The following is an 11,346-nucleotide window of genomic DNA, read 5'->3' on the forward strand; positions in this document are numbered from 1 at the left end:
GTGTGTGTGTGTGTGTGTGTGTGTGTGTGTGTGTGTGTACAGCTGTATTGCCCTGAGGAAAGCAAGAGCTGAATTATTTACTTAGTGCTAAAGATGCTCTTTTGAACATACTTGGTTTCAAATGCAGTGAAGTAATCAAATTTAACGTGCTATATTCTTTAGGGTATCGGCAGACAAAACAATTGCACTGCTGATCTGCTGTAGCTGGTTTGCATGTCTGCTCAGTTATGTGATAAGTGAGGACAGCAAATCCTGGTCATCTAGTTGCTTCATTCAGAAATTAAGTCACCTGTTTAGTTTCTGCTAGCTGTCTTGTCAAGCTCATGGTTTCTCAGTTTCCTACAGACAAATCAATTTTTAATGAATTTTTATGGACAAGCATTATTAGCCTCTTTTTTTTTTCTTCAGACGATTGCGGTGTTGGTATCTCATCAACTCTTTTTATGAGGGCCCCTCATTTGTAAGGTGTTGAATAAAACAATTTTTTATTTATTTTGGGGGGGGTTGTTTTTGGGGTTTTTTTAAATGCAGGTCAGGTTGCTTGTCCACAGAGTGGTCAATCTGAACTATCAGCTGATAAAACTGGCCAAGAAGCCTTCAGCCAGACCTCCTTGAAATCTATGTTGGTGATAAGTGGAGGAGAGGGATATATCGACTTCAGGATGGGTAAGAGACTTGGTCTCACAAAATGTTTTTGTTTTGTATATGGCTCTGTTGTTCTACATTATAATCTGATTAATGACTTGCTGTAGCTTCTTATTAAAAGATAAATGTAACATCAGATATTAAAGACAGAGAAAATGTCTCCATGTATGTGGATTTATCTGGATAAATGCAGTTATGTGGAATGAATGCAGACAAGCCATGGTTACTAACAAAGTAAGTTGTTAGATGAGTATCTTGGTATCCAGAAGGCTTTGGACCATCAAGCCTTCACACATACTCAGTCAATACTATGAATTTCTAGGTATGAATGCTTCAGTCTGTGCCATCTCTGCAGCATAGCCACCTCTGGATTAAAGCCCTTTATGTAAGCTGAGGATGGTAACTACATGAGTGGGTGTATGTGGAAAGTGTTTTCTGTAATGACTTTGAACTGGGACATGGAAAAGAGGAGGTGGATAAACCAAAAAAATTCAGTTAAGATGCTTTGTCCAAGCAGCATGCAAATGTTCCTGAAGCCTGGTTTTCCTAGCTCCCAGGCTTTTTTTTTATTGTCTTACGCTGTGAGACCATGTACCTTGAACTTAATTTACCTTTGTTGTAATTTTGGGTTTTTACATATTCCATAAATCTTTAGGAAATTTTATGACCACGTTCAATCTGATCTGTCAGCAAAGGAGGGTGCTAGGATCTATGCACATTAGGGTGGCCATCATAGAGGATAGTCCGGTTGTCCTCTGTCCCCTATTGATACGAAACCAGACACCTTTGTGTCTTGAAGAGAAAAATAGAGGACATAAAGACGTCTGGTTTTGTATCGATAGAGGACAGAGTAGCAGAAAACTGGAATGTCTTCTACGATGGCCACCGTAATGCGCATACTGTTTTTCATGCAAAAGTTTTTGCTGGCCCGTCTCTTTTCCAGTAACTGGCTTGCACTGATTCAACCAGTAAGGAAGTGGCATCTGTTATAAAGAAAGAGTTATCAACATTAAAAGCTTTAGGGAAAGAAATACATGAATTGAGTAATAGTTTAGAATCCTTCATGTTCTTTCCTCAGTTTAATAGATGGGTATCTGTGGCAGCCCAGCCAACAGCATGCAACACTTTCACCTAATCAAGATTATAACGACACGTCAGAGTAAGACATTACAGTTTCAGAGCTGTAAGTTAGAGGTCACCGAGGGGGGGAAAAAAAATGGGGCTGATAAACTAATCACATGATGGATGGGTCTTATTTAGGCCACTTCATCTTCCGGCAACTTCATATACCTCAGATAACAAGAAGAATGTCACAGTCCAGGGAGACGCGCACCAATTCTGACATTCCACTATCTGGTGAAAAACAGGAATGTCTGACTGAGGCTTAAGCTGAGAATAAGCAGTATTTGGTTTCCTCCGTCATGGTTTGCCTTAAGTAGTTTAGCTTTAGAACTGCCCAGTTGTTTCAAATTATTCTGCTTTCGCTCTGATCCCACACCAGGATGCATTGAAACGCGTCTGTAGCTTCAACATAATAACAGTGCAAGCTCTGGGTGATGGGGCCCTCTTGGTGCATGCTGCTCTGTACAGACTTTCTCCTAAACTGGGAGCAGTGTGCTGTGTGGGTGGGTTAATTAGTACTGCCTGCCAAGGTAGGCTCCATTTTGTAGTCAGATGCTATAGGGGGCTACTTCTCTAGTCTTGTCTTCTTGCAGAGACCTGGTTCAGGTCACAAGCAGTCTAGATTCAGCCTGCACTCATCCATACAACAAAATCACCATTTGTTTTGACCTTGTTAATCTCTGTTCAAGAGCAGTGATGCAGGTTTGGCTGGAAGCAGAGCCATTTGACTAGGGAGTAGGTAATGTGAAGAAGTTGGAGCAAATAACAAGGACAGGAGCACAGAGCAGACTAAGCATTGCAGCTACTGTACAAGTTCCCTTAACACTTTGCGATGAGCATTTGCATTCAGTTAGCACTTGTTTTTCAGACAAGCGCTTTCTTGTCAGTGTTTGGCTTGCATGCATGTGCAAGGTCTTCCTTGCCGTTTCATGAATGGTACCATCTCTTCTGCTGCTTGGGAGACATGCAGGACTTTATCAAAAAGTTGCTGAAAGTCCAGATACTGTTTGATCAACTGGATCACCTTGATCCACATGTTTATAGATGCCCTCCATAATGATTGGCGAGGCCTTTACAGAAGCCATGTTGGCTGTTCCCCAGCAAGTCCAGCTCAGCCATATAATGGACATTCCTATTTTTATAATAGTTTCTGCCCATTTGCCAGGAAGAGAAGTTGGGATCACTGGCGTGCACTTCCTCGGAGCCCTTTTACCCACTAGTTCTTTGGCACGGAGGCTATTTTTAACAGTAGGTTACATGCTAATTTAAATAGGTCTGTAATTTTGAGCTTGAGGTCCTTCAGGACCCTTAGGCAATTACTATCTGGTCCTGGTGATTTACCATAGTTTAATCCATTTCTGCTGCAACCACTTCTACCAGCACCTCAGTTTGAGTGGCTTCTACTGATTTGTCCCCTGGAAGAAGCAGCTCTGGTATTGGAAACCTCAATTCATTGCCTTTCAGATGTTTGTTAAGGAGTCTGATTCTGTTATAGGTAGGAGTGTAGATGGCAACTGCTGTTTCTTGATGTATCCTCTTATGTAATCACGTGGAATGGGTCCCTCCAGCCCTTCTCTGTGTATAGTGCTAATGCCATGGTTTACGTTCACTGTTCTCCAACTGAATCTAAGCTGTGTTTCCTCAGGTGATGAAGGTGGCGAATCTGAACTCCTCGGAGAGGCTCTACAACTTGAACCTTCTGTAGCCAAAGCTGAGAGGAGTCACTTGATAGTGTGGCAAGTCATGTACGGCAGCGAGTGAGCCCGCTCAGAAGCAGCTGGAGACCGCGAAAAAATTCTGCATGTTTTTTTGTTTTATTTTTGTGGAACCTGTTTCACGCCACGATGTTGGAGCATTTCTTTTGCTGTTTAACTTTATATCGCAATTCTGTCAGACCTTAACTATACAGGAATTAGCTTGTGCTGTTTTACTGCACCAGTGTTCCCTAGGTCAGTATAATGAAGTCCAAGAACGTTTCCGTTCCCAGAACGTGTGCATCATAGGAGGCAATCCAGACGCAGTTCACTGGATCACAACCATCTAATCGGCTCACTTTCTTGATAGTTTCACTTCTGTCCATTGAGAGAAACTTCATTACAGCTCAGCTTGATTTCTGAAACATTGAGTAAAACAGCAAAGTTATTCCCTCGGCATTATAAAATTACCCAGCCTAATGTCAGGTGAATTGTTGTGATTCATCCAGGCAGACATGCAGTGAGGGCTAAAATAACTGTACACTTTCACTTTCTTTGTCAAACCCGACTAATCTCATTTATAGTGGTCTACAGTTTTGTTTGCCATCTTCATCAAGATTCCTGGGGAAAGAGGAGATTGTAAAGAACTGAATGATACTGAAATAAAAATGTAAGGTTTTGTTTGCTGGAGAATTCTAACATTAAAGAGCTGCTGCCTTCAACAGGCTTTTTCCATTCTCCTACCATGGATGCTTGTCACATCTCAGTGACTCTTTTTTTGGATTTTTTTTCCAAAGGACATTCTTAGATGTTGAGATTTATTTTAAAATTGGAAATAAGTTGTAAAATCCGTGAGCAGGAGATGTGGGTTCTCCCCTTCGTGTCTTGAATCCATATATATCCTAAACCCCAGGAGTAATCTTCTCTGCCTGGTCAGACTCATGAGGCACTATGTAGTTGTGGAGGTTACAGACCTCAATTAGAGCTAGAGAAATGATTGACACACGCACAGGGAAATCTGTTTGGCCCTAGTGAGATTGAAGAAGAACTTTGGCTCTATGTAATTGGGCACAAAATGTGTATGTTTTAGTTTTCATACCCCTATTTAGGCAGTGAACTACTGCTAGTTAGCGGGAAGACTGCCGCAGCAGATGAAATAACACTGTAAGACTGAATAAATTGACAAAAGCCGGGAGAGTCTAAAATCAAGGCTGACACTCTCTCTACTCACTATAGTGCGAGTGTAAGATCATACGTCTTCCTTTTACTTTGAATCTCCTGCATTGATATCAGAACTTTATATTTATTTCTTTCAGATGTGTAATATTTATCCAGTTTGTCCCTTAACTTAGTCTCTGGGAAGTACAAGTTTAGGAAGCCTTTTTAAACAAATATTTACATGTACCCCTAAGTGATTGGGACTGTTCCTGACAGATTAGTAGAGAAATGAACAACCTGACAGTGAGAGACTGGAATAGTTGCAGAGGAGTAAATATTAGAAACACTTTTTTTAAAACTGCCTAAACATTTTTATGCAATAGGAGCAGTTCTGGTCTATCAGGCAAACATGTGTTTATATATTTTCTTAATTTTTTTAAATGAACACATTTAGCTGAGGTCTATTGTGTAAATATATATTTAGGCAGCTTTTTCAAATGCATATCATATTTGATAAGCCAGAAAAACTCCATTCAGGTCTATTGGTTAGATTTATATGTATAAATACTTTTTAAGCAGCATATTTTGTACATGGCTGTTCCTTGCGTAAATATGTATTTAGGACATGAACTATGTAGTAAAATCCTTATGAAAAATGTCTAATATCTTGCTAGTATTTTTCTCTTCAGGATGCCAAAAGTGGTGAGAGCATGTTCACAAATGAATTTCCCAATTTTCATCTTTAAAAATCACTCTTAAATTGCTTTGGCTTAAAGCTAAAACCTGGGAACTTTTTAAAAAAGTGATACAAGTACATAAAATCAAGCATTGTTATAAAAACTTATTTTAAATATATATAGATTTGTATGCTGAACTTCAAGCACATTTTTGAGTTATAACTCGTGAAATTGGGTGTCTGAGAAAAACGTTGACTAAACTGTAATGGTAGTGCAAAATGCATCACTGAGTGGTGCAGTTTTATTACTCCTGCTGTCTTTCCATTTGAGTTTAACACACTGGCCATTTGAAAACTGTCTCCAAAGCTTTGCTCACCAGTGGCTTGTCACACTCATGGTCTCAGAAGAAAAAAAAACCTGCGCAATTCTGTTCCCTGGATCTTTATTCTAGTATTTGATTTGTAATTATTAGTGAGCTGTTTCTCTAAACTGCTTGACTGCTGTCAAATAGAGCAGACGTGTCTGGCAAGTGCTTACCTAGTCTTTTGCCAAATGTATCTGGTACACTGTGTCATTCCAGTTGCTTCAACGGACCAGCTCTTGCAGGTGTTTACAGAGACGGAAATGTTTCTGTCCAGTAGTGGAGGGGTTTTGAAGAAAACACTAGCTATAATTCTAGTACCACTGTGGGTATAGACAAGGGGTTTGTGCACTACCCTGCATTGAGTCATTTCAAGTTTTCTCCCCCGTCCTAAAGGGTAGTAGGTGTTGGAGATGTGTATTTCTCATCACAGTGCACTGGGATTTATAAACTCCCTGCTCCGGGTCACTTTGAAGGGTGGGTAAAGCACGTCAAAACCATATATCGAGATGTCAATATCCTCCTGAAAACCCAAGTCTCAAGAATGTGTTTATGCATCACGCTCATGTGGTTTAAGCATCATATAAATAGGAATGAAGCTCTTGATAGTTACAGCTTGTTAATCGTTTGAAAACATTTCGAGCACAAAAAATATGCAGCACATTACTTGTCTGGATAAGTGTGTTTGCATGGTAAAGGTAAAATGAATTATATAAGCTGCTGTATTGTTCATTTCTTGTCAAGGTCTTCCTGCATTGGATCAGATAGAGCTGGCAGAGTGTAGACACTTTATCATAGGCTGCCTTAGTAACGAACACATGTTAAATCTGTTTTATTATACTAACTGTTCTAAAGAACGTGTGTCTTTTTAAAATGCTGTGTAACTGAATATTTATTTCCATGTGAGTATTATAAAAGTTACCAAAGGATTAAACCTGACTTAGCACTCTTGTAAGTGACCCTGTCGAGGTGGGGGTCTTACAAAGACCCTCTTCTGTAAAATGAGACACAGTCAACTAAATACAGCTCTTGGTGAAGTTAAATGGGTTTTTCTAACAGGGTTATGCCATATTGTAACAACCTATGTTGCACCTCAAAGCATTTTTTTCTATACACTAAACGTCGCTCCTTCCCTCTAACAAAATTAAGTTTCCTTTATTTTGTTGCACATTTCTCAACCTTTTAAATCTATTTTAAACATTTTATGGTCTGTAATTTTTTGGAAGTTTTTTTTGTCTGTTAGACACTTTACGCTGAATTTTACTCGCCTCTGTAACCCGAGATGGATACTACAGCGTTAAACTTGCTGTCTGTTAAAACTTGAGGCTTCTTTTCTGTGAGCAGGAAGCTCATATAGCAGTGTAGTTATTTCAGTATTTATTTCTATTATTGAATCCTTGGGGTTCAGAATGTAACTTTGTACATGAAATATATATAAATATGTATATGAAACATGCATTTGGTGTGGTGCGTTTCCTTTGCAGTCTCACTCTGAGTATATGTGGTCATTGTTGCCACAGGTACCAGATGAGAGAGTTCTGAATTGACGGTTGAATGTTCGGTACAATCCAGAGGTGTGGAAAAAGTGGAATATCTGCTGCTGCCAAAATCCATTGTCCCTCCCTGCTTCTCCCACAGCTGGGGAGCTAGAGAGGAAACTGGAATTTCTCACTGATGCATTTTGATAGTTCTGGCAGGGACCATTCTTGCCCCCTCCACAGCCCCTCAGTGGAATGGATTTGAGTTCATTCATAAAGTTCATACTTCTGAAAGGGGCTTATCTGTATCAACATGCACCTAATCATATCGGCTAGTGTTTTCCCCTGCACTAGTGACCACAGCTCCCTCAGCTGCTGTCATGCGTGTCCTGGGTTATCTCTGGAGGAATGGGGATGGTGTCTGTGTGAACAGTTGATTTATGTTCTTGGAGCCAGTAGAGCAGTCTGCCCCCAATCTCAAAAGGCCAGTGGCCCCACTGAGCCAGCTGTATTTAAAAGTTTGGAGGGTAGAGTCAGTACCTTGAATTGCATCTAGAACTGGGTTATGATGAGCGCAGGGTGTAAAGCCCAGGTTCAATGACTTTATCTTCCTGTACTCAGCACAGCCCTAGAAGCCTGCAGACTTTGGATGGCTATCGCGTTGCTGCCGCGGTAACTCAAACATGCATCGTTCACTTCTCTCAGGTGAGACCAACTCAGGTGAGAGCAGCCCGGCTGCAATAAACTGAGCTTAAAGAGTGTTTAGCAGCTTGAGTCTCTTCACTTGAGCTGTAACCACATCCTTAGGAGGCCGGCCAGTGGGGGTTAGTAACACGAGCAAAAGTTTCCTCTGTGTGGACAGGGTTCAAGTTAACTGCGCAGTCGAGATGCAGAGCTCAAATAGAGCCAGTTGCAGTCATTTTACCTTGATCTAACTTCTACCAAATACATTTCTCACTCGTTTCTCCCCATGTTTGCATTCCTTGCAGCTCTTCAAAGAGCCTGTTAATATTGTCAGTCCTGCTTTTTTTTGTGGCACTGAAGTTGCAGCTTCTTTCCCTGCTTGCACTGTGTGTATCAAGGAAGCTTTTGATTTTACCCTGGACTTACTCAGTGGAGAGATTACAACCAGCTTACATTGACACTGATATCCAAGTCTTGCCTTTATGGCTTATGGTGTCCCTGGTCCAACTCCCTCTCCCCTCTTTCCCCCGCTACCTCCAATTCCTCCCCATTTTTTTTAACAATCTTTTTACTGCCTTATTCACTTCTACTCATAGCTTAAATTAAAAAAAAAAATAGCTGGCTCTGTTTCCAGTCAAATATCAACCTATGATTCACATGCAAAGAATCTAGAGGATTTCCACCTCTGACTGCAACTCGGTTGAAATGATTACTGGCACTGACTGTGTTTTTCTGAGGTCTCTTGTCCATCTTGGCAAAGCATCTGACTTGCAGTCTTTCAAGCCAAGTCAAGCTGTTAGCCCATATGCAGAAAAGGATCTGTACTGAATTCTAAGGTCGATAGGAGGGAGAAGACAATGCCAAGAGATTCATTCTTGATGCATGAACAAAATGCCCGGTTAGAGTCGGGTCCCAATGTTTCCTGGCTCGTCTGCTTCTACGTAGCCCCATCTGTTATGAGAGATGTAGCTTAATTAGTTCGTAGCAAATGGCTGCAGCAGTGAAGTCAGTCTTCATGTCTTTTTAAACCATTCTGTGTTAACTCCTTTCTCATACATTGAGAATCTCTCTCAAATGTCACGGGCCAAGCAGCAGAGTGGAAGACCTAAAACCAGTTGTATCATTCAGCCCCATTTTCCTGCTGATGAAAGTTACAGATGGGGTACAATACAGCTTGGCACCAGCCCTCCTCCAGCTGACATAGCAACTGCCTTCTCATATTGAAGATGCACATTTCACAGTAGATGCTTTGAAATGCTATGGAAGCAGCATTGTCAGTAAACCTCCTGCTGCTGCCATCGGGGGGATAAAGCCACTTGTACCTTAGCCACTTTTTTTTTTTTAGTATAGTAATTCTGTGCTGAAGTGTATGCGAGAGCCCACAGCTGTGAGAATTAAATACTCTGCTACCATCCTTTTATAATAACTTGGGTGCATCTTGGAACTGCCCCTTGTTGATGAGCTTCCCTTTAAAATCTGTCTCTCTTCTTTTTTTTAATTGAGCCAATTACTTGGAACAAGGAGGAAAGAAGCCAGGAAGATTCGGATCCTGGTTTACCAAAATATGTGGGAAGGTTCTGAAAGATCGCTGCATATATTGGTGGTTGCTCGTTCCTGTCCTGCCCTGCGAGAGAGAGAGAGAGGAAGTAAGAAGGATAGTAAAAAAAAAAAAAAAACGGATTTCAAACTGTGACCCTTGAAGTGGTGTTATGTGGGCCCATGCTCCTTTCAGCAGAACCTGTGTTAAAGCAGGAGAGGAAAAGCTGGTGAGGCCAACTGGCTTTTCAAAAGTGGCCCTGGGTCCTGGGTGGAATTGTGTGCTGGTTAGTGTCTGGGGTGCACACTTAAGCTGGAGGCCCTGTTGGATGCACGTGAGGAGCGAACCTCTCATCATGAGCTCAATGTTTTACCATTTCCCTGCGACTTGCAAAAAGTGCCTTGTACCACTTCATTACAGGGTAGATTATTTCTTCAGTTTTTCCTGGAGAGTTTTGGGCAAGTCAGCTTGAGAGCAATGGGGTTTGAACACTTCCAACTGTCTGTTTTACAAACATTTCTTACCAGCTTTCTGGGTTTTTCTCTGAAACACTTACAGCAGGTTTCCTTTTTCCTGCAGTGCTCATTCGGGTGCAAGCAAGACCACTTCTGAATTGGCTGCGATGCATGCCATGAAAACCACAGCACAACAGCATGCATTTAATAGGTGTGTTGCTGTCCAGAATCATTGTGGGATTTGCCTCCAGGAACGTCTGAGCTCTCCTCGTGGCTCCGGCAGATACGGAATGAGTGACCTTAGGTAAGTAACTTCTGACTTTCCAGTTTCTACCTTGAGAAAAGGAGGGATAATCACCAAATTCCCAGGGGTGATGGTAGTTGAACTAATTAGAATATTTTTAAGGAAGAGAAGACGGGATTTTTAAGCCAGTGGGAACACCCAGCTATTCCAATGACAGATGGTAATGACATGAAAGGAGCCCTCCGAGCCTATGTCACTGAAGCGGGTTTTAAGATGGGCTGATTGTCATAAGTAAGGCCTGGTCTTAGAGGAACGTGCCTCCTTTCACAGCAAGCTGCAGCAGGGTCCTGCATCTACAAAACTGACCGCAGCGTTTGTCAGGCGGAGGATTCCCCTGACATTCACGGCTGGTTGAGATGTACCTGGACGAGGCAGCCGGCTCACTCCACTGCCTGGCCTGGCTTGTTACAATTAGGTGTGGTCATAATTATTTTTAACTAAGGGAAAGCAAGCAAACTATTTCCAGCCAGTGAAGGCTCGGACAGGAAGGCTGTTTCCTGCTTTTCACAGTATTTATAATGTGGTAGGGAGGGAAGAGAGCAGTTCATGAACGGTGACACTAATTATGGGTAACTACACCCGGCACTGGTTCAAAGTGTATATCCAGAACATCCCCAGGTATTGAAACCTCATTATCCAACTGGCAACTTTATTTTACTAACTTGTCCCTGTTGGTATTGTGCACTATTCTCGCCGAAGCTTTGTTTAATACAACACCCTCTGTCTCGACTGTAAAGTTTGATACAGTAGCTCATAACTTTTGGCACTGTTGTAACACTCTTCTATAGTTCACACTCTCCACTGTTCAGTTTGGTACAGTTTTACTTTATGCATCATGTCAGCATGTGTAATTCCTCACAAGTCTCATGTATCTGAACCAATTTAGGTATCCCAATGGCTTTTTTGGTACGTGTGCTTTCCAGAGAGGGTTGCATAAAAAAGCCTATACTGTATAAAATCCTCTTGGGGTCGGGCTGAAGGGCTGTTTTGTATTTTGACCGCAAGATGGCACCGTTACAACTTCAGAGACCATGCAGAGGGACAAAAGGAAAACATTTTTTTGGTGCAGTGTTATTTCCCCTCCCTTGCTGACCATTTCCCTCTGTAAAGTTTCAGGTGATAGGGTTCATCTAACCATCTGTGTGCTGAGATTGTTCTGTCAGCATGGTGCATGGTGAGCAAACATATGAAAAGGAAATGCTTTGCCCTCCTTGCAGGGCTCAGAAAATAA

The 11,346-nt window shown here is 41.6% G+C and overlaps 1 protein-coding gene across 2 annotated transcripts in view; it reads left to right on the top strand.

Moving 5' to 3' along the window:
• The window catches only part of SPAG9 (sperm associated antigen 9), a 139,530-nt gene extending 132,417 nt beyond the window's left edge, over positions 1–7,113 (top strand). For both annotated transcript variants that reach the window (XM_019517375.1, XM_019517384.1), the window contains 2 exons: positions 532–666; positions 3,413–7,113. In XM_019517375.1, coding sequence (XP_019372920.1) covers positions 532–666; positions 3,413–3,528 — 251 coding nt within the window. In that variant the 3' untranslated portion in view covers positions 3,529–7,113. The remainder of the gene's footprint in view (positions 1–531; positions 667–3,412) is intronic.
• Positions 7,114–11,346: the final 4,233 nt, after the last annotated feature.

The sequence above is a fragment of the Gavialis gangeticus genome, unplaced genomic scaffold, assembly GCF_001723915.1.
Source record: "Gavialis gangeticus isolate Ggan-Ray unplaced genomic scaffold, GavGan_comp1, whole genome shotgun sequence".
In the NCBI taxonomy this organism is placed as follows: Eukaryota; Metazoa; Chordata; order Crocodylia; family Gavialidae; genus Gavialis; species Gavialis gangeticus.